The sequence below is a fragment of the Syngnathus leptorhynchus genome, chromosome 16 (assembly GCF_054491065.1).
Source record: "Syngnathus leptorhynchus isolate UIUO chromosome 16, UIUO_Slep, whole genome shotgun sequence".
Lineage (NCBI taxonomy): Eukaryota > Metazoa > Chordata > Actinopteri > Syngnathiformes > Syngnathidae > Syngnathus > Syngnathus leptorhynchus.
Window position 1 is genome coordinate 8655696 of NC_141210.1, and position 22887 is coordinate 8678582.

The window sequence follows — 22887 nt, forward strand, 5'->3', positions numbered from 1 at the left end:
CACTTTTGCACTCAAGGGCCAAATTGGATTTTTGAAAAAGCACCATTGAGCCACATCATTTCAAGATTCAAGAGTCAGGATTTGTCATGCAATTGCATCGTGTAACTAAGTCTTCATCAAATAAATAAAATGCATGTTTCCCCAAAAGACGACCACCCATCTATCCATCCATTTTCTGAACCGCTTTGTCCCCACGGTGGTCGCGGGCGTGCTGGAGCCTATCCCAGCCGTCATTGGGCAGTAGGCAGGGGACACCCTGAACCGGTTGCCAGCCAATCGCAGGGCACACAGAGAGGAACAACCATCCGCACTCGTACTCATACCTAGGGACAATGTTAGAGTCTTCAATCGGCCTACCAAGCATGTTTTTGGGATGTGGGAAGAAAACGGAGTGCCCGGAGAAAACCCACGCGGACACGGGGAGAACATGCAAACTCCACACAGGGAGGGCCGGAGGTAGAATCGAACCCACAACCTCCTAACTGTGAAGCGGACGTGATACCCAGTGCGCCACCAAGCCGCCCAAAATAAGACCAATTAACTAAAAAAATGATTGAATAAGAACTTATGTAACCATTTTTGCTAGCACATTACAGTTTTGTTTTGGTTCGTTTTAACTTTAAGATTAAATATGAAATGTAAAAAGGCAATTTATGCTTTTGGGTTCAGCAAGGGGAGCAATCCAGTCAAACATAAATTACTACCGCCCCCTTGTGGACAAGATTGTTTTAACAGCAGAGCTGCTCAGACTTCCCCTTCATCAACAGTTGTGAACATCTGGTGCTTTCATTTCGCTGCGTTTTTTCCCCTCTAAAAAATGAAAACTTTTCGTTTCACAACAAATTTGTACTTTTTTTCATCTACGACGCATTTTGATTTTCTGTTCTTGTTCTTGAAAAAGGAGTGTACCCGGCAACAAAGAATAACAGAAGTTTTTTTGATCGTGCTTACACGCCACGTAACGGATCAAATCTTACCTGACCACGTTTTAGAATTTTATTGATTTAGTGGAAAGAAAGTTATGGTTTATCTCAGTTAATTTATTGCTATTACAAATTATTTTTTTTTCATCCTCACACATACTCACAGCAATAGAGACAGAAGAGAAAAGCATTTTCTCTTTTCCTTTGTAAAGGCCACCTTTTTTTTATAGAACTAACAAGTGAACATAATGTCTAGATGAGCACATACACATTTGCATTTAAGTCTGCAAAGCTTCCACTCGGGGAGCTGAGGTGAGGTAGCCAGTGGACTTCAACGCAACCTCAATTCAAGCATCCGCACAAAAAGTCATGCTTGTGCGCTCCGTGTCCAGCTACAGGTTCAGAATTTGATTGTTGTGGCCGTCATGGCAGACAGGAAATTGACAGCCCACTCACACAAGTGGCAGCTTGGTTAACCTTGGCTAACGAACCCCTTTAGTTCCTTTTTTTCCCCGAATTTCAATGATAGTGGATGATCATAGTTTGCCCTCCAGAGAGCAAAATGGGGATAAAAAAATCGGAAGCGGCTCCTGAATCTGAAACGGGACCAATCGTCTCCACTCACGAATCGTCTGCGTGCACGCCACCGTGACCGTCCTCCCCAACAAGGAACTGGACTCGCAGCGGGATGGCGTGAGGAAACGTTGCTAGCTGCTTTCGTCATTGTGGCCGGCGGCGAGCGCGCCCTCGTCTTCATCGGGAGGCTGGGCGTTCATGGACACCGACGTCAGTGGATCTCAATGTGGACCTGACCATGGAAGAGCGAGGGCAAGAAAATTAAACATTCACAACAGAAACGTAATGATGCCTTCACTTCCACAATTGCAACTTCAACCACGTAGAAAATCATTGTTTCATATAGAAAGGAAATGTCATTATTCCATTCAAACCGCCAATAAAACAACAACGCAAAGTGATTTTGTATTCAAATATTATAGGCATTTTTAAGCAGAGCTTGATACAAAGGGAAAGATACATTTTACTAATTGCAATCAGGGAATTTAAATTTGGTTGTATTCAGCCATTTAATTTGTTGGCAGGACACTTATTTGTGCTTTCTACATCTGCGTAGTTCACTTGACGTACCTGAAGTCTGACATTAAACATCATCGAGGCGACAAGGTAGATGTAAGGGAATCGGATTCGCAGTCGCCAGGCCAGATCGAAGAATATCAATAAAGTCCTGGTCAGGCCTTTGGAAAACACTCCGTAGGTGCGCCCCGCGGTGCCCGAGAAGCGGAGCACCAAGTGAGACAGCCCCGTCATAGAAGCCAACGAGTCAGCCCCGGAGGCTCACTCGACGGTTACAGCGCGGAGAGAGGCGGCGGCGGCTGAGCGGCAAAGGTTCATGTCTTATGCCGCCGAATGACACCGGCGAGGTTGGCTCGCTTGGACTTGTGTTTGCAGCAGTGCTCCACCCATATGGCTGAGCCTTTCTCCGTATTCCTTCTTATGGTGTTGTTGACATTCGGGAGGAATGAAAATGCTGTGACACCTGTACTTATTATGCTACCCCGACTTTAGACTGTCAGGCAAAAAAAAACGAACATAAAGCTTCTCTTGGCTTCACTGCTTCGAGTCAATGTTGATAAAAAGAAAATGTCAATGGTATTTCAGCTTCTATGTGTTGTTTGGTCTACCTAATCCACCTAGGGCCTCCTTAAACAATAATTCTTGTCGGTATAGTTTAAACAGTATCAGCAATTTAATTTTGTCTTTAACCAATTAAGTTCCCTGGTCCTGATGTCCGTCGTGCAGTTGCTTGTCGTTATATTGCACTTTTGTACAGTATTGGTGATACGTTCAAGGCGATGTGACCTGATCCTGATTATGAAAAAAAAACTTGCATACTGGCTGTCACTTCCCGGAATTAGAGAACCAGCCTGTAAGACAAAATTCTGCTCGATCCATAAACCTTGTAACACATTAAGTCTTCCGCCTAGCATTTTCCTTATGTAGCTTAACGTACCGCAAACCAAAAATGTTGCTTTTGTTCAAAATAGTAGTTCCCCTTCAAATTAATTAATTAATTAATTAATTACATTTATGGAGATAATATAATTAATTGAAGTAGAATATGTCTCTTTTAAGATAAATCGTGGGAGTAACGCTCCCGTAGCCCGGATGCACCATCTGGGGGCGGTAGCTGTTTTTTTCTACCTCTCCCTTCTTCTTAGGGGTGGTGGCCGCTGTTTTGCTTCATTAGCTTACCGTTCGACAGCATGGGAATGTAAGCGAGGGAACCACCCGCATCAAAGAGTTGTGTAAATCTGCTCCTTAAGTCGCCACAAATTCCACGACAGCCTCTTTCCGTACTTTTGGAGCACTTGTGCGAATTCAACGGACCACCTGGTGTGAAGCTTGCGGGCCATTTTAGCGGCGAAGCCATAGCGGACAAAGGGAAGACTTGAGAGCTAACGTCGGCTAGCTCCTGGAGCTAACCTTTTAGCATTCCTCCAACGAGCGCGGCGCAATGCAGGCCATCAAGTGTGTCGTTGTCGGGGACGGGTGAGTCAATCGAGGGCAGTCGGCCTCCGCACTTTAATGGGTAATCATAACAATAATAATTATAATATTTTAGACGTTGCACAATAATAGCCAAGCGATTGCGTCAACTTGCGTGTTTAACATTTTACGCCTCTTTCGTGGTCCCTCAACTTGGCTGTAAATTGTTCAATCGTAAAAGTAGGCATGTCGGTATTTTCGATTTTTGTGTTTAAATGAATGTTGGTACAAATAATTGGCTCTGCTTCATAAGTTGTGACTCAATTTGTACTCCGAGAATGGCCTCGTTTTAATTTACTTTTGCAAGCCTTTGCGGCCACCGTATGTTTGCATTCCTTTCGCTTAGGGCTCCAAATGAGTACGTGCGTGTGAGAGATCTCGGAACGCGTGGGAGGGTGCGCGTGCGCATTTCTAACTTGTTCTGGGTGTGGTGGTGGCGGCGAACGCCACAGCAGCAGAGTCATGCATGGATCTGCTGGCGGTGTTCCTTTACACCTTGATTTTGACACACCGCCGCCGATATCTGCTGTACACGCGCACGACGTTGGACATTTGCCATGTTGACCTGAGGCTTTCATTTCGTGCTTACTTGCTTCCCTTTGTCATTTTTCCCACAGAGAATAGAACTAAACTGTCGCTTGTCTTAACTGCTAGCATCACGTCCATCCACCAAATATTGCATTAATCGTATAAGTTATTAACTGCCAAACAAATGGGGAGGGAAATTATCCACTGGGTCAGCTTAAAAAGTGTGTTTGAGAGACACATAATGGGCAGAGAAATGTGTTAAACACGTTTTGCTGTTCATTAGAAGAAATTAACTGTACAGTAAACCTGAAACAAAGTCAAATATTTGAAGATGCCTGACATTACTTGTCTGGCGCCATCAGAAATAAAATATCTCTTTTTGGCTTGATCTGTAGCCATTGGAAAACATTAGCGAATAGGTCATGTCAATTCACTGTCAAGTGAGTGGAAAGGGAAGTTAACGTCTGTGCAGCTGTTCATCAAGCCAGAACAGAACACAACATCTGTGAAGATGACCCATATTACAGTATTTTTATAAAAACATTTGTATTTCTCTGGAAGGCGCTACAAGTTGAAGTAGTTATTTTATGAACTGTAAAGGTTAATAGAGGAAAGAGAAGTAAAGCTACTTTCTGTTTGAGTCATTCTGGCATTTTTTATTTTTTGCTGGAAAGTAGTCTGCTTGGGCAAGTTTGACAGTTTCTGTATTGTGCAATAGTTGAATAAAGTCCAATAAATGCAAATGTGACTTTCCTGTCACTATTCCATTTCCTGTTCTAACAATATCCACATGCGTTTCCTCATTGCTATCTTCGCAATGCTTTTTTTTTTTTTAAAGACACATTTTTCAACAGTGCATTTACAATCCGAGCAGACAGACATTTGGCAGTCTTGCGTACACTCCAAATGCAGTAAGTGTTCCAAACAGTTGAACATTGGTTGTTTTTCTCTGTCCTTCCTGCAGCGCCGTGGGTAAGACTTGCCTGCTCATCAGCTACACCACCAATGCCTTCCCCGGAGAGTACATCCCCACTGTGTGAGTGGCCGTCGTCTTCCTCCTCATGACTGTGGCGGTCAGAGATAAGGCGCCCTGTGGCGATGCACGCCCCTCCCCTCGTTTCTCAAGCTTCCTGAGGGCTCTAGAATTTTTCTTGTATCTTTCATGAATTGGAAAGTTCCTGACTTAATGCATCAAGTAGAGAAGTTTTCTGATTTCCGATTCAATTGTAAAAAAAAAAAAAAAATCTGATTTGAGTCTGTACACGTGCATCTGTGAATTCTCAGCTTTGACAATTACTCTGCCAACGTGATGGTGGACGGCAAGCCGGTGAACCTGGGCCTTTGGGATACGGCGGGACAGGAGGACTATGACAGGCTGCGCCCGCTCTCCTACCCCCAAACGGTACTGACTGGAACGGCGAGCACACACAACCGAATTAGCATTTGGCACTCTGACTTTAGCGTTTCTCCCCGCCCGCCAGGATGTGTTCCTCATCTGCTTTTCGCTCGTTAGTCCGGCCTCCTTTGAAAACGTCCGCGCCAAGGTGAGTCAACGTGATGCCGCCTAAATCTGTTTTGAAGCCCATAGGGAATGCGAAAAACACAGAGGCTTTTACCAGAATATTGTTTGTTTTCATTTCTTAAACACGAGTTAACAAAAATGTTTTTTCAGTCGTGCTACTTTGGTTGGTTTTGGTTAACTCTGCTAACCTTGGCCGGCAGTGGTACCCTGAGGTGAGACATCACTGTCCTAACACCCCCATCATCTTGGTGGGCACCAAGTTGGATTTGAGAGATGACAAAGACACCATCGAGAAGCTGAAGGAGAAGAAACTGACTCCAATCACCTATCCCCAAGGCCTGGCCATGGCCAAAGAGATTGGTAAGTCCCTCCCAAATAAAATACAAAATGTCATCAGCTCCAGGGGAAGCAGATGCCACGGCCATCCGCACTTATTTAGTATTGTTGTGTTGCACCGGATGTCTCACCCACCCACTCAGGTTCCGTCAAGTACCTGGAGTGCTCGGCCCTGACCCAGCGTGGCCTTAAAACTGTGTTTGATGAGGCCATCCGCGCCGTCCTGTGCCCACCGCCCGTCAAGAAGAAGGGCAAGAAGTGCAGCCTTCTTTAAGGCCGATCCTGGCGGTGGTGGGAGGCGCGACGGCGGAAACGACGCGAGCGGAAACAATGCCAGTATACACAGCAACTTGATAATGCGCACATATTGCTTCCTGTAAATGTAGTCGCGGCGGTTCGAGCGACTACTTTCTCCTGTTCAGATATTGAATTGACATTGCAAGGATCGTTACGTTGTGTACCGCTGAGATGAGAACGGAAATGTCGAACTTTTTGCTGCCCCTCATTTTGTTTACAGTCCGGGTTCTTGTCAGCGGGACTCGGGTTGCAAAACGCAGCCTCCCGCTTCCGGAAACGCATCCGCGCTGCTGTTTGCTCCCTCACCAGCAGTTACTTTTTTACACCGACAGTGCTATTAACCCGCAAACGCTCCTAAAACATCCCCCCTCCTCCCCCCAGCTATGTTGCAAACCATGTCACAATGTCGATTTTTTTTAACTTTTGGTGGCGGGGAATCAAGAGCACCATTAATGCTCCTTGGGCATTTATCAGCAACCTTTTTATTTTTTTAATCGCATCACTACTGGCAAAGTGAAGTCATTTAGACAATGAGCATCTGTCTTTTAGCCAACAAAGCTACTGTCAATTTTGGCATAGTAGAGTGTACTACTTTTTTTTTTTTTGCTATGTGATTTTTTTTTGTGTGTATCTTACACTCCACTCACTGTATTTTTGGACTAACACTAGGAATATGCTTTTTCGTTCGCTGCCTCTAACAGCTAACCCGACGTTAACCTCTCTACCACGCCTGTCTTTGTGTCACGACGCCGATGGCATGCAAGTGCGATGTATACTGAAAAATGTTAACATTAGTATCGCTATATATTTTTTTGCCTTTCCAAATACAAGGGGTTAAAGGAACCATCGCTCATCTGTTGTTTTTTGTGTTCAGATATCAAGCTGTGCTTTAAGTCAAGCCAACGTCTTTGTGACTGCTTTCATTTTTATGGATACAAAGCTGTTGTCACTTTCTTGTGTCTTTGAAAAAGCCAATAAAGTCCAATAAAATTGAACAGCGTTGTCATCCATCATTAACAATAGACTTTTGACTCGATGATACATACTTTATCTCCTTTCTTAATGAAGTCACGTCAGAGTCGACTGACTTTAGGCCTGGCAGCTAGTTAACAGATGTGCCCAAATGCAATTCAAACAAAAAATGCAAGTGACTTTTATTACTTAAATCCAAAGCCTGACAAGAACAAAGTATATAATTGATGGACCCTTTAGAAGGTTTTGCTGATATATTGCAAGATGAGCAGCTTATTTCGCTTTGTCAACAAATCGTAACAAAGTTCCTGAAGTTGTCCGGATGCTGGAGAGAGAGAAAAAACAAAGTGTTTTTTTTTTCAGAATTCAGTTGCAAATATAAATTTGGATGTAAATTCCTTTGAATAACTGTCAGAAGAATTCAAGTTCTATTTGACTTGAGACGCGTTTTCCCACCAAAATATTTTTATTGAACTCTAAACTGTTCCACTGTACACCGATGTTGACAATTCTGGATAACAAAACGTGAGACTGCCACTTGCCTGTCCACCAGCTCAGCACCGATAAGATCGTGGATGTGGTATTTGATGTGGAATTTAACTTGCGAGGTGGTGCGCCTCCCCTCAAGCTCGACCTGCAAGGCTTCTCCGTACCTGGACTTCTTCACCATGCCCAGCACGCCTTTGCGACCTAGCAGGAGGCGACAGCGGTTTAATGAAAATCTTTTCAGCACCATGTCACAATGTGACCAAGATAAATGCGTCCAAATACTTATATCTCAACAGCCACCTTGGATGAAGTGTTTGGTGAATCTGCCAGAGTTGGGAATGGAGAGCCACCAGCTGCCGGCGTCCCTCACAGTCAAGACCCCGGCCTTCACCAGTTGCCTGGAGGCCAACCCAAAAATTTATGAATTTTTTTCCTGCTCTATTACTACAGTGCTCTGGTTACCATCACAAAGTCAACTGTGAACAGGAGATTTAATGCAAATTCAATTCACTCCACAAAATGAGGCCAAAACAACAATTACACAAACTAGTAAAGGCCTTAAGTTTCACCATCAAATATTCCACTTTATTTTTTCTTGACATACGTGATTTCAGCATCTGTGAAGAGGAACTCCCTGATCATTTGGTCTTTGTTGAAGCTCAAATGGGTGCAAGGAGACAACACTCTCTCCAAGAACTTGTCCACGGTCCCTCGAGTCTCTCTGCCCTCCTCTCCGGCGGACACTTTGGCCTTGTAGTCGGACGTGAAGACCAGGCCGTACGCCTCGGCGTCGAAGCCAAGCTGGAACATGAGCAGCTCCCCATCCTCACGCAGTTTATTCTGTAGGCGTTTTGTATGTGCTTTTTACACTCAGTCCATTGAGGTGAAGATTGAAAACGGGCCTTTTTGTCTAACGGGTGCGAGAGGCAAATGCTTTGACAGACCAAAGTTACCCCTTCCTGATTAAAAGGCTTTCGGTAAATTATGCAAACAGTGAAGTTCATTGCTTAAAAGGCTCCCGCTACTCCATAAAGGGGGCCTTCGTAAAACACGCATAAAACAGTGTTTTCAGCTAAAAGTGAACAAAGAACGTCACTAAGAGTGACAATGTAAGATGGCTGCTCTCTGGCTCCAGCTGTAGGGTAGTCCATCAGTCAAGTACAAGTACGAAAAAAGACAAAAAGGGTGTATAGTGTAATTTATGTCTCTTGACATTTGGACTAAAGCATGTCACATATATGCTATTACAACAACAAGAAACCGCTTTGAAATTGAGAAAGAAAAAAAAGTAATCTCACCACTTCTTTGTCCACCTGAGTCTTGTCATGGTGAATGCTGTATAGTTGGTGCTTGAGTACAATTTGAGGCAAAGTGTCATTGAAATGTTTTCTGGGGGACAGCGTCATGAGGTACTGCAGGCTAGCTCGGACATCAGTCGGACCTTGGGTTGGAGAGCATTTTTGACCCGACTGTTACTATCGCCACTTAAAACAATCGGAGCTGTAGTAGGGTGACCAGACATCCTGTTTTTACCAGACATGTCCTACTTTTGAGACCTAAAAAAATGTCCGGGGGGAATTTCTAAATTGACCGGGATTTTGTTCAACTGCCTTAAACATACAGTATTTTCTGCAGTATAAGTCACGTTTTTTTTTCCATAGTTTGGGTGGGGGGGGGGGGGGGGCGACTTATATGTGAAATTACTCACAGATTTTTACTTGATATAACACATTACTTATTTAAAAGTATAGTTGATCACTTCACATGTTATTTTCACTTTAAACCGCATGAGGGCGCACTCCGGCTGTGGAATAATTGGAGCCTCACTGACAATGACTTCCATTCACTGACATTCGGATTCAGGAGATTTAATAATTTGAAATGGTATCGGCTGAAAACGGCCTTCAAAATAAAGCACCCTACCTCAAATCAAAGCACGGCTGAATAACATAACATGGAGAATACCTAACACTTACTGTAGACATGTTTTTAGAACAGCTTTTATTGTTATAACAATTTTAATAAGGTACAAGAGTACATACTGTAAATATGTTTTTAGAACTGTTTTATTATAACGATTTTTCTATAACAAGGTATAACACACTTAAATCTGTTTTTAGAACTCTTATTATTAATTAAATGTTTTTATGAAAAGGTACAAGTGTACGCACTGCAATTGTGTGGGCACTCCCTGCCCTCTGCAGACGTGTGGGCAACATTCGTGCCACAATTCCTCAATTTAAAAGTTTTATTTTGAATCGTATTTTTTTTTAATTTGGGGAAAAAAATCCGCGATGTAGTGAAACCATGATAAATGAACCGCAATGTAGCGAGGAATTACTGTAATTTGAACTGCAACTGACGACATCAGCGGCACGGCGCACACGCGGTGTTGTTTACATAAAGGACGAAGAATTCGATCGATGGATTGATTTGGAGTGACACAGATGGTTTGATAAAATTGTTGTTTATATCATCGTTATGTAATATATACCGTGATTTTCGGACTATAAGTCGCGTTTCTTTTCATAGTTCGGGTGGGGGGGACTTATACTCAGAGCGACTTGTATGTGAATTTTTGCACAAATTTTCAAAATTCAAAAATCCGCGATGTAGCGAAACCGCGATAAATGAACCGCGATGTAGTAAGGGATTACTGTCATTTGAACTGCAAGTGACGTCAGCAGCGCAGCGGTTGTTTACATAAGAAAAAAGGATTCGATCACGGGATGACAAAGATGACGAAGGGCCCCACGTTTGAAGGGTTTAATGATTTGAAGTGACACAAGGTTTGAAAAACTTATGTTATAGTTATCCCCTCTGTGAGTCGTCACCTTATCGTGGTGGAGGGGTTTCCATGCCCCTATGATCCTAGGAGCCATGCTGTCTAGGGCTTCATGCCCCTGGTAGGGTCACCCATGGCAAAAGGGTCATAGGTGAGGGGCCAGACAAAGCACGGCTCACCAAAGCCCCTTATGACGACAAACGAAAATAGACTTAGTTTTCCCTTGCCCGGATGGGGTTCACCGGGGCCCCCCTCTGGAGCCAGGCCTGGAGGTGGGGCTCGAAGGCGAGCGCCTGGTGGCCGGGCTTTCGCTCATGGGGCCTGGCTGGGCATAGCCTGAAAAGAAAACGTGGATCCCCCTTCCCATGGGCTCACCACCTATAGGAGGGGCCAAAGGGGTCAGGTGCAAAGTGAGCAGGGCGGCCGATCCCCAGCTGCAGAGGCTGGCTCCAGGGACATGTAATGTCACCTCTCTGGCTGGAAAGGAGCCCGAGCTGGTGTGTGAGGCAGAAAAGTTCCGACTAGACATTGTCGGACTTGCCTCCAAACATAGTTTGGGCTCTGGTACAAGACTTCTCGAGAGGGGCTGGACTCTCTTCCACTCTGGAGTTGCCCACGGTGAGAGGCGTCGAGCAGGTGTTGGCATACTTATTGCCCCCCGGCTGGGCGCCTGCACATTGGGGTTCACCCCGGTGAGCGAGAGGGTAGCCTCCCTCCGCCTTCGGGTGGGGGGATGGGTCCTGACTGTTGTTTGTGTCTATGCACCGAACGGCAGCTCAGAGTACCCACCCTTTTTGGGGTCCCTCGAGGAAATGCTGGAGTGCGCTCCTTCTGGGGACTACATCGTTCTACTGGGTGACTTCAATGTTCACGTGGGCAATGACAGTGAGACCTGGAAGAGCGTGATTGGGAGGAACGGCCCCCCCGATCTGAACCCGAGTGGTGTTCTATTGTTGGACTTCTGTGCTCGACACGGATTTTCTATAATGAACACCATGTTCAAGCATAAGGGTGTCCATATGTGCACTTGGCACCAGGACACCCTAGGCCGCAGTTCGATGATCGACTTTGTAGTCGTGTCATCGGATTTGCGGCCGGATGTTTGTGGTGGGTTGGCTCCAATGGTGGGGGAAGATGCCGGTCCGACCTGGCAGACCCAAACGCTCTGAAACGTCAGGAAGAGCTTCAACTCCCACCTCCGGCAGAGCTTTTCCCACGTCCCGAGGTAGGCGGGGGACATTGAGTCCGAGTGGACCATGTTCCGCGCCTCCATTGTTGAGGCAGCCGACCGGAGTTGTGGCCGTAAGGTTGTTGGTGCCTGTTGTGGCGGCAATCCCGGAACCCGCTGGTGGACACCGGCGGTAAGGGATGCCGTTAAGCTGAAGAAGGAGTCCTATCGCGTCGTTTTGGCCTGCGGGACTCCGGAGGCAGCTGACAGGTACCGGATGGCCAAGCGGAATGTGGCTTCCACGGTTGCTGAGGCAAAAACCCGGGCGTGGGAGGAGTTTGGCGAGGCCATGGAGAATGACTTCCGGACGGCTTCGAGGAAATTCTGGTCCACCCTCCTCCTCGGTGGCAGGGCCCCGGGGGTGGATGAGATCCGCCCGGAGTTCTTAAAGGCTCTGGATGTTGTGGGGCTGTCATGGCTGACACGCCTCTACAGCATTGGGTGGACATCGGGGACGGAGCCTCTGTATTGGCAGACTGGGGTGGTGGTTCCCCTCTTTAAGAAGGGGGACCGGAGGGTGTGTTCCAATTACAGAGGAATCACACTCCTCAGCCTCCCTGGTAAGAGCTATTCAGGAGAGGAGGATCCGTCGGGAGGTCGAGCATCAGATTCAGGAGGAGCAGTGTGGCTTTTGTCGTGGCCGTGGAACAGTGGACCAGCTCTACACCTTCGGCAGGATCCTCGAGGGTGCATGGGAGTTCGCCCAACCAGTCCACGTGTTTTGTGGACTTGGAGAAGGCGTTCGACCGTGTCCCTCGGGAGGTTCTGTGGAGGGTGCTTCGGGAGTATGGTGTGCCGGGCCAACTGATAAGGGCGGTTCGGTTCCTGTATCACCGATGCCAGAGTTTGGTCCTCATTTCCGGCAGTAAGTCAGATTCGTTCCCAGTGAGGGTTGGACTCCGCCAAGGCTGCCCTTTGTCACCGATTCTGTTCATAATTTTTATGGACAGAATTTCTAGGCACAGCCGAGGCGTTGAGGGGGTCCGGTTTGGGGACCTCAGCATCTCGTCACTGCTTTTTGCAGATGACGTGGTGCTGTTGGCTTCTTCAGGCCGTGATCTCAAGCTCTCACTGGAGCGGTTCGCAGCCAAGTGTGAAGCGTCGGGATGAGGGTCAGACCTCCAAATCAGAGTCCATGCTCCTCGGTCGGAAAAGGGTGGAATGCCCTCTCCGGGGATGAGATCCTGCCTCAAGTGAAGGAGTTCAAGTATCTTGGGGTCTTGTTCACGAGTGAGGGCAGGATGGAGCGCGAGATCGACAGGCAGATCGGTGCAGCGTCGGCAGTAATGCGGACTCTGTACCGGTCCGTCGTGGTGAAGAAAGAGCTGAGCCAAATGGCAAAGCTCTTGATTTACCGGTCGATCTACGCTCCTACCCTCACCTATGGTCACGAGCTATGGGTCGTGACCGAAAGAACGAGATCCAGGATACAAGCGGCCGAAATGAATTTCCTCCGCACGGAGTCCGCGCTCTCCCTTAAAGATAGGGTGAGTAGCTCGGTCATCCGGGCGCTCCGGTTTCCTCCCACATCCCAAAAACATGCTTGGTAGGCTGAGTGAAGACTCTAAATTGTCCCTAGGTATGAGTGCGAGTGCGGATGGTTGTTTGTCTGTGTGCCCAGCGATTGGCTGGCAACCGGTTCAGGGTGTCCCCCGCCGGCTGGGATAGGCTCCAGCATGCCCGCGACCCCCGTGGGGACAAAGCGGTTCAGAAAATGGATGGATGGATTAAAACAATATTATCAAACCATCTGTGTCACTCCAAATCATTAAATCCATCGATCAAATTCCTCGTTCTTAATGTCAACAACGCCGCTGCAGAGATCTAGTATATAACTATATTGTAGCGTTAACAAAAGTACCAGGAAAGACGTGGGTTTATATAACAACAATATTATCAAACCATCTGTGTCACTCCAAATCATTAAATCCATCAATCAAATTCCTCCTCCTTCATGTCAACAACGCCGCGCATGTGCGCCGCACAGATCTAGTATGTAACTATTGGAGCGTTAACAAAGTACCAGGAAAGACGTGAGTTTATATAACAACAATATTATCAAACCATCTGTGTCATTCCAAATCATTAAATTCATCGATCAAATTCCTTGTTCTTTATGTCAACAACGCCCCGCGTGCGCTTCAGAGATCTAGTATATAACTATATTGTAGCGTTAACAAAGTACCAGGAAAGCCGTGGGTTTGGTAAACGGCTCTTTATTTAACAAAACAAAAATTCAACGAGCCAACAACTACTGAACTTCCAGCCACAGAGGTGGAAGAGAGCTCCATAAATAGGACCGGGCATGCGTAAAAGCCATGTCCGAGCCCCATCCACCGTCCGCGGACAGCCACCCGGCCGAGCACCAGCCCCGACTTCCATCCACGAAGGTGAAAGAGAGCTCCCGTCGAGAAGGACCGGGCGTGCGTAAAAGCCACAATAGTTTTTCAAACCTTCTGTGTCACTCCAAATCATTAAATGCTCAAGAAGTTCAATCTGCCGCGGGAGCTGCTGAAGACCTTCTACACTGCCATCATCCAGTCTGTCCTCTGCACCTCCATCACTGTCTGGTTTGGATCAGCCTCCAAACAAGACAAGCACAGACTGCAACGGACAATCAGGACTGCAGAAAAGATCATTGGAATCAACCTCCCATCTATCCAAGACTTGTACCTGTCCAGGACCAGGAAACGCGCAAGCAACATCTCTACAGACCCTTCTCACCCAGGTCACAGTCTGTTTGAACTACTCCCCTCCGGACGGCGATACAGAGCTCTTTATGCCAAAACCAGCAGACACAGAGACAGCTTCTTCCCCCAGGCTGTTGCTCTGATGAACTCACACCATTCTTAGAGTCTCAGAGTCATTGCTGTGCTATAACATCCTGCTCTCCACACCTTTTTGGATTGTCTACACTGTTTCCACGATGTGTCTTCTCTGCATCCATTGCAGCCTGGTTATCCTGGAAGCAGGACCCTCCCATCTGTGGTCTCTTCTCAAGGTTTCTCACTTTCCCTAGTCGGAGATTTTAGTTATTCCTTGCCCTCATGGGAGTTTAAGATCAGGGGATGGCTGAGAATATTGTCATTTGTCATTTTCACATGTCCTGAGTGTTGTTAGTCACCTAAATGTTGAACAGAGACTGTGATGTAACAAAGTCAAATTCCTTGTTTGGCACGCTCAAACATGGCGAATAAATTCTTCTTGAATCTTGAATTAAATCCTTCAAAGTCTTCATCATCCGTGTCACTTACAAACAAAGCCGCTAATGATGCCGGTAGTACGTGGGGCCCTATGTCATCTTCGTCATCCCGTGATCGAATCCTTTGCCCTTTATGTAAACAACCGCCGCAGTTCAAATTACAGTAATCCCTTGCTACATCGCGGTTCGTTTAATCGCGGTTTCACTACATCGCAGATTTTTGAATTTTGAAAATTTGTAAAAAAAAAAAAATCACATTGCTCCTGAGTATAAGTCACCCCCCCACCCAAACTATGACAAAAACCGCGACTTATAGTCCGAAAATTACGGTAGTTATATACTAGATCTGTGCGGCGCGCGCGCGGCGTTGTTGACATAAAGGACGAGGAATTTGATTGATGGATTTAATGATTAGGAGTGACACAGATGGTTTGATAATATTGTTGTTATATGATAATTATTTGAAATCTACTTCATATATCGTTATACGAGTCTGTGGAATAATTAGAAATGCAATTTACAACGAATCTGACGTCAGCGGTGCGGCGCATATGCGGCGCATACGCGACATTGTTTACATAAAGGACGATTGATGGATTTAATGAATTGGAGTGACACGGATGGTTTGATAAACGTGTTATTTATGTAATACTTATTTGAATAACTCTGAATGTTACTCAGGCCTTTTCTCAGCTCCTCGTTTGTGTACATGTCACGTTAGCATACCGTATCGTTTAGCCTGTTGTTGCTGGTTCATGTCTGTTCTTGGTGTTGGATTTTGACAAATAAATTTGCCCCAAAAGTGCGACTTTTATGTTTTTTTCACTTTATTGTGCATTTTATGGCTAGTGCGACTTGTACTCCAGAGTGACTTATAGTCCGAAACATGTAATACATGTCCAGTACATTGTCAATAGTATTGCCACTCCATTCCATTTCACTCAATTCCAGGTTTCTCTGTATCGTTCGCAAATAAGTCACGCACTTCTCCTCAAATTTAGTCACTTTGAGTGTGTGCGCGTGTGTGTGTGTGCGTGCGTGCGTGCGCGCGCGCGAAGGAAGTAGGGTTGGCTAGCCAGTCTACTGTACACCGAGTGTTTGCAAGCAATGGCGAAACGAAGATGCACTTCACGGAGAAGTTGAATAAAAAAATTCCCTGCTTTCACCAGGGTCGTGATCCTTATGAAGCGTGTCCTTATGAGTGTTTGACATGTAAGGCGCCTGCCTACTTGCGTGTCTGTGGCAAATAAAGGTGCCAACGACCTGCAGGCACACGTAATTTCAGCCAAGCACACAAAAGCAATGAGGGGCGAGAGCTCATCATCCAAAGTCACTGATGTACATGTCGTTTTGTGTTATTCGGGCCAATAAATACCATTGCTATACAGACATCACATGTCATTTGGGTCATAACATACGCCGATGCTCCAATTAATTCACCCGCTCCCTCCATACAAAAAAAAGTGTCCTCCTTTTAAGAAACCCAAATCTGGTCACCCTAGCTGTAGACTAGCAGTGGCACCCACCTTGTTCATCACACTCCACACCAAACTTCTCGGTGGCGGTTCGGCTTTTCTTCACCTTGAAAAAATCGTTAACTAGAGCACGTTTCCTGTTCATACCTGAGAATGTAGAAAAATATGTTATGCAACTTCGATTTCGTTTTAGCTGGTACAAAGAAAGACATTCATTTTTTTAATCGGATACTTTAAAAGTTGCTGACATTCTATTTCGACTAGGAACATGAAAAGTGATAAGAAAATAGTGGGATGTGATTTGAAATAACACGTCGTTTCTTTAAGCACTTACCTGGGAGGTTGCTCTTGGCAATAGTAGAGATTTAAATATCATTTCGATCGAATTAGCTTGACATTATATGCCGAAATTATTGCCGTGGATTTTTTCTTCTTCTACGGAAATACAAATTCAATGACAATACTGCCCTCTATGGTCAAACATGTTACCTGTGTGACGCGGATGTGGTGTCGTGTTTATTTGGGGCTAATTTTTACGAATTTAACGAGCAGGTCTAGCCTTAATGATGCGATCTAGGTTCCGAGACAAACGCCAGTGACATATAATTACAGCACGGGGCGCTGTTTGGAAGTAAATCGAACCACGAATCGCTAGCTAGCTTCCTAGCTTCCATTACGCCCCTTTTCTTTTTTCTTAACCTGGGTTCGATCGAACCCTAGGGGTTCGGTGTGTCGGTCTCAGGGGTTCGGCAGAGTTTCCACTGCGCAGGTCCAAACACACTTGATTTATTGTGTAAATTCGTGACGACGCATATCTGAACTGGTCTCGCAAAGGCAACAGCAGAAGTCACACTGGTTTGCAGGTATGTAATTTTTGAGTTCATGCATTGTGTTGGTTATGTTCTTTGAACAAGGTGATGTTCATGCATGGCTCATATTGTGAATCAGTAATAAACATTGATATCTTGAATTTGAAAAATATATATATATTTCACTAAAGAGGGGTTCGGTGAATGCGCATATGAAACTGGTGGGGTTCGGTACCTCCAATAAGGTTAAGAACCACTGCCCTACGTTTACCTTACGACTCCAACTAGTAATAAATCAGAAAAATGTCACTACTTTTGTATTCTTAAACCGTGTTACCGGCTGGGGTATTCTTCATCGAAGTAAGTGACTTAAGTGCTATAAACGTTGATTATCTACGGATAGAATTAATTTGTTTTAGTCTATTTGTTAGAAAGGTTCCTATGTCGATGCTGGAAATCAATATATATTTTGGGTTGAATGTTGTTGTGTTCGAAAGTCACGTCACCGCGCCTTAAGTCTCGCGTGATTTACCTCCGATTTTCGCGATTGTTGCAGCTTTTTGCGCAGCGGTAAATTACAGACGGGAGTTAGAAGTTGTTGATATCCACTGAGCGTGTTGCTGTGATTGTGTGCGTCTTTTGCACAAAGTGAGTACATACATTTAATTGTTGTAGAAACTGAATGTCCTTGTAGAAACTGAATGTCCTCTCAGTTGAGATGTTTTGAATCGGAGCTTTAATAGGTAGCATCACATTCGCTCCTCACTTATCCCGTCCCGCAACAACTCTCTCCCCCACTGTACGTCACCCTCTCACTTCCTCAGTCTCTCTAATGATCATAACACTACATCTCTCCTTTTCTTTTAAATGGAACGGCCTTCCTTAGTGTTGGCTTTACTTACCCTGACAGAGTGTATATTAATAGAAATAAAGTGGCTTCCAAAATACAGCAATATGAAATTGTGATTCCGTACAGTATTATTAATTTAAATCAGATATACAAATATTTTAACAAATAACTAGGCTTAACACATTACTCTTGTTTCAATAATAAACATAACGGTGCCGAGAATTTGTCAGTGTCTCATCACTCTATGTAACCTTTGCAATATTTCAGTGATAAGTCTTTGAGGAGGTCGTCTGTTTACCCTCACAGGGCGTCGCCTCCTGGCTTCAGGGTTAACGTTTTCAGGATCAGCTTGTCCATCAACACTGTCGTCGTCACAGTCATCACCGTCTCCTGTTGTGACTGGGACTTCAGTTTTTCTTTTCAAGAGTTTGAAGTGTGACCTATGTCTTGTGAGTTTGTGTTGATGTCTCTGTGCAGTGACCATTGTTCCTTTCACTGTGATGACTTTGTAGGGGTTTGGGTTGAACGGTGTCACAAGTTTTCCTGTTTTCCTCTGTTATATCAGGACAACATCACCCTCCTTGAGTACAGAGTGTGATGTGTTCCTCCAACCTTTGGAATTCCTCCTCTACTTTCTTCCTCATGTGAAAAGGAATACGACGGTGGGGCTTTTTATTCAACAGTTACAGGTAGCAACACATTCGCTCCTCACTTACCCCGTCCCGCAACAACTCTCTCTCCCACTGTACGTCACCCTCTCACTTCCTCAGTCTCTTAAAGGGGTAGCGTCTAATTATCACAACACTACAATTGTCAGGACTGTCCACTGTTGTGCCGTTTGTCCGATCGCGGTTTGTTTCGTGTGCGCGCCGTTTGATTGACAGCTCCGGCGATCTCCCTTTAGTTTGCCTCGGATCTTACACGCATGACTACAGCCGTTACGCCGCGCCACGTAGCACCGTCAGTGAGGCAGTTTTTAACGAACTCCCCTTCATTGTATGGCTTTTTAGCTCGTGCAATGTCCCAAGCCAGTCTATGCGATGCAAGCGTGACAGTCTCTGAGTGCTTCGTAATTTTTGGGAAAAACTGTACCTGTTTTTCTGCCTGACATTTCAAAGTGTCCAACTTGCGCTTGCAAAATTCAGTCCCTTTTGGAAACTCCTTATTGATATTAGAATGAAGTGAGCTGAAGTGGCGCTCAGGATTTGAAGCTTTGAAATGAGCTAATGACGTCTGATATATCAGGCAGAATGGCTTGCCGTTACGTTCAACAAAAAAATCTAAACTTCCCACTTTGTTTAAAACGTCCTGTATTCATCTTCATATTTTCTTTTAGCTGTGTATTTTCTCCCTGCCATTTTGAGGGAAATTGACACTATTTGTTTCCTCGAATGGGTTTGCCCCTCTTTTGCCGGATTTCACCTCATGCGCATACGCGTTTGACGGAAATACCATATTGAACTCAAGCGAAGCAACACGCACAAAAAACCCGTGAGCCCCGGGTTGGCCACCCCTGCCCTATACAGTCCTCAGGCTGCCCAACACTTTCAGTTGATGAATGCACATGCACTCGCGTCCATATGCAATATTATTGCATGAAACTACACCTAGTTGCGTAAAGTATCATCTGTCATTTCATTCCGACTTGGCGTTAAAAATTGCATCTAAATCAAATATCCTTTGGTGTAATAACAGCTGTAACTCCTCCCTTAGAGGCCTTCCACAACGTTTGTTTCTAAGTGTGTTTTGTGCGATTTTTTTATTTATTTATTTATTTATTTATTTATTTTTTACTTTTCTTCCCGGAGCACATTTGTGACGTAACACATCATGCCTGTCTTTATTTATTCTAACTGTATTATGGACAAACCTGCATTTTCTTACCCGCTGCTCGCGACTTACCAATTGAGATTCTTCACTGCATAATTTCTTGTACTTTCTCTTAATTTTTTGCAGAATTGGCATGATTTTGCGTTGTCTCCATATCAGGCAAACATGAACCAGCACCGATCCCACAATTCCAGCTTACATAGTAAATCTTCCGAACCAAACCACCACCAGAACCGCTCCTCCGGGCCACTGAGCCCTCAAACTTTGAGCACCAGCAGTGAGCTGTATGAAAAAGACTTCCCCCTGTACAAGCAGCCAGTTGAAGTTGGTTGCTTTTCCTTAGACTCAGAACGCAGGTTCTTCAACGACAGCAGGCAGATGAGGTACTACGTGGAACCTGAGAAAACCCCATACTTTGACCTGCGGAATGGGTATAGGGACCGTTATATAAAGAGAGATGAAAATGTGAAGGAAAAGCTGGACCACATCCTCCGATGGATCCTGGCCAACAGACCGAAGCTGACACGGCGGTCGGACGCGTCATCTTCATCGTAAGTAGAGGGTAGAATTGCGAACTTATGAAGTCACAGTACAGACGCAATTTGGATTTGTTTCACAACAGCAATCGCAACCTAAAACAAAATTACTGAAATGAATGGAAATTCTTCAAGCAATACACCAAACTGTACCTTATACAAAAAAAAAAAAAAACACAGTCATAGCGACTAGACACAATGTACCAAATCAAAAGAGTTTTTGCATCATGATTTCATGCTTTAATTGAATGGCATTGCCTATTAAGAGCCACATAGCAGTAACTTAGCCTTTCAGTCGGCTAGCTTTGTTGCTTTGAATCCGTATCCTTACGAAAGCAGAAGTTCCAGAAGCAATACAATTTGGACAAAAATAGAAGCACGTGGCCAAACGTACTTTTTTTTTTTTCTTTGTCTCCCCGCAGAGGTTTCAATGTGGACTTTGTGACGTGGCGAGGCCATTTGACCAAACTTTTGACCACCCCCTACGAGACGCGGGAGGGCTGGTTGCTGGCCGTCACCAAGTTCAAGGGCACCCTCTACATCAGCGAGGTGGAAACAGACGCCGCTCGCCGGGACCGAGAGAATCGCACCGGGAGGCACCGGGAAATGATGTACTGGGGCTACAAGTTTGAGCAGTACATGTGTGCAGGTAGGGAGGCACCTTGTATACTTTAATGCTCAGACCCGAACGTAGCACGTTTCCTCCTATGTCGGTACTGGGTGGTTTACTCAACTGCATGCATGAGGCATTTCCGCGAAAGCAAGCTTCACCAGCATAATTATTGCGAGATATCCGTAACACGATCACTGTCTTTGGCTGAGTAGATGAATATCACCAAGTCAAATGAAATTGTTTTGACTTACAAGATAAGATGGACGGCTACCCCGATTCAAGCGGCACGGTCAACACCAACGAGGCCTTCTGCTCGGTGGTGCAAACGCGTCTCTCGGATCACAGGCTGCTCTTCTCCGGCGAGGTGGACTGCCGCGACAAAGATCCAAGAGCTCCGGCACCTCCCGCCTGCTACGTGGAGCTCAAGACGTCCGCAGAGATTTGCACCCCCAAACAGCGCAGAAACTTTCATAGGTGGGGTCAAACGCGTGCCGTTTGGGGCTCGTCTTGGATGAACCAACCTCTTGGATCTCGTCAGGTTCAAACTGCTCAAATGGTGGGCACAGTCCTTCCTCCCTGGAGTCCCTCGCGTCGTGGCCGGCTTCCGGGATGATCGCGGAGTCGTCGTCTCCGTGGAGACCTTTCGCATCTCCGAGATTTCGCGGCTCATCAAGGTGAGTTGGTCGCGTGTAATGCAAAGCGGACAATGGCAGCGATGTGTCTGTGTCTTACGGAGCAGGCCGAGGACAAGTGTTGGAGGCCAACCGTCTGCATGAACTTCTGCAGCGACTTCCTGTCATTTGTCAGGCGTGTGGCGACCCAAGACCATCCTCGGTGAGCTCACAGCATATTTAATGAAGAAAAAAATCAATTTTTGCCTTGTTTGTCTGTAAATATAATACATACATTATCTTGTTACAAATCATGAGGAGCTGAAATGATTAGTGTGTTTTTCAGAGTGGTCTATCTGTTGGGCTGGAACCCCGGCTGTGATGTGACATACTCGGTCCACAGGGACTCCTCTTATTCTTTCCTGCCGGACTGGTACGTCAAGGAAATGAGCTAAAGATTCTCGTCTGAGAAGTGCCCTCGCTCAACGAAGACTCCAGATCCTTTTTTTTTTTTTTTTTTTTAAGGGCGATTAAACAAGAACACACAACAACAAACGTTCACACAAAGATCTGTCGAAACCGCAGCATCGGCGCTCTTACAGAAGCGCTGGCGGCTTGTAGCGTTTTGATGCCGCGTGCCGCAATCCGGTGAAGATGTGTGTTGTGGCCTAGCAACACGACGTGTGGGAGAAACGTGAGAAATGCTAAAATGTCACGCTCTTGTGGAAATTTCAAAAGTGGCTATCATCTGCTGCTATTTTTCAAAGAAATTAAAAAATTCCATTGTTTACATGTTTGGAAGTGCTTTATTCAAAGCGGACATCATTTTTTTCGTTTGGTGCGATTCCTATTCAAAGTGTACATTTTGCAAGTGAAGTTTATTTTGTTAACACATCCACGCTTGTGACGATCTGTGCTCCCATTGGACAGCAGTGACCAGGGCGGCGCACAGAACCGGAAATGCAGGAAAACATGCGAGTCCTAAGTGCTGCATTCCTGCTCTGCATATTTGAGCTGTTGGTTCAGATCTACTGCTTTTGTATTTACACCTGAAGCAAACCGCACCAGAGTTCGTTTTGGAAGCAAACCGAGACCATTTTGAAAAGTGGGTCTCCGTCCGGTTCTTTTCGAACGAGCATTAGAATCAAACCCTGGTCTTTTTAAAGTGGACCAAACAGTCAGGTCTGAATACACTCATAAGCGCTCCCCGTCAAGTAGTGAACGTCTTCTCGGACAATAGAAGTAATTTCATTCTCGTGATTTCTTTTTTGGAGGACTGAAAACAAAGCATCAAAATTGTCTCATGTCGGGCCAAA

The 22887-nt window shown here is 45.5% G+C and overlaps 4 protein-coding genes across 5 annotated transcripts; 2 read left to right on the forward strand and 2 right to left on the reverse strand.

The window, feature by feature from the left end:
• Positions 1-378: 378 nt before the first annotated feature.
• On the reverse strand, positions 379-2267 carry smim10l3 (small integral membrane protein 10 like 3). The gene is made up of 2 exons (XM_085934916.1): positions 2070-2267; positions 379-1731 (listed from the first exon to the last, which is right to left on the reverse strand). The coding sequence occupies exons 1-2, from the start codon at positions 2247-2249 to the stop codon at positions 1711-1713; spliced, it is 201 nt and encodes a 66-aa protein (XP_085791042.1). The 5' UTR covers positions 2250-2267; the 3' UTR covers positions 379-1710.
• An 849-nt stretch (positions 2268-3116) lies between these two features.
• rac1b (Rac family small GTPase 1b) lies at positions 3117-7166 on the forward strand. The gene is made up of 6 exons (XM_085934915.1): positions 3117-3491; positions 4981-5052; positions 5301-5418; positions 5498-5560; positions 5739-5898; positions 6018-7166. Exons 1-6 carry the CDS (start codon positions 3457-3459, stop codon positions 6146-6148), a joined length of 579 nt encoding a protein of 192 aa, XP_085791041.1. The 5' UTR covers positions 3117-3456; the 3' UTR covers positions 6149-7166.
• LOC147044724 (winged helix repair factor 1-like) lies at positions 6758-16969 on the reverse strand. Its single transcript, XM_085934914.1, has 7 exons — positions 16657-16969; positions 16374-16469; positions 8931-9073; positions 8237-8472; positions 7933-8030; positions 7686-7833; positions 6758-7468 (listed from the first exon to the last, which is right to left on the reverse strand). The coding sequence occupies exons 2-7, from the start codon at positions 16465-16467 to the stop codon at positions 7417-7419; spliced, it is 771 nt and encodes a 256-aa protein (XP_085791040.1). The 5' UTR covers positions 16468-16469; positions 16657-16969; the 3' UTR covers positions 6758-7416.
• On the forward strand, positions 16753-22363 carry LOC147044725 (decapping and exoribonuclease protein-like). Of its 2 annotated transcripts, none has more exons than XM_085934912.1 (9): positions 16753-17185; positions 18288-18430; positions 18547-18670; positions 19938-20362; positions 20770-20996; positions 21215-21434; positions 21499-21634; positions 21700-21794; positions 21906-22363. In XM_085934912.1, the coding sequence occupies exons 4-9, from the start codon at positions 19977-19979 to the stop codon at positions 22024-22026; spliced, it is 1185 nt and encodes a 394-aa protein (XP_085791038.1). In that variant the 5' UTR covers positions 16753-17185; positions 18288-18430; positions 18547-18670; positions 19938-19976; the 3' UTR covers positions 22027-22363. The 2 variants fall into 2 exon arrangements, with proteins under 2 accessions (XP_085791038.1, XP_085791039.1); XM_085934913.1 differs by having other exon boundaries at positions 16759-17185; positions 21918-22363.
• The last annotated feature ends 524 nt before the right edge of the window (positions 22364-22887 follow it).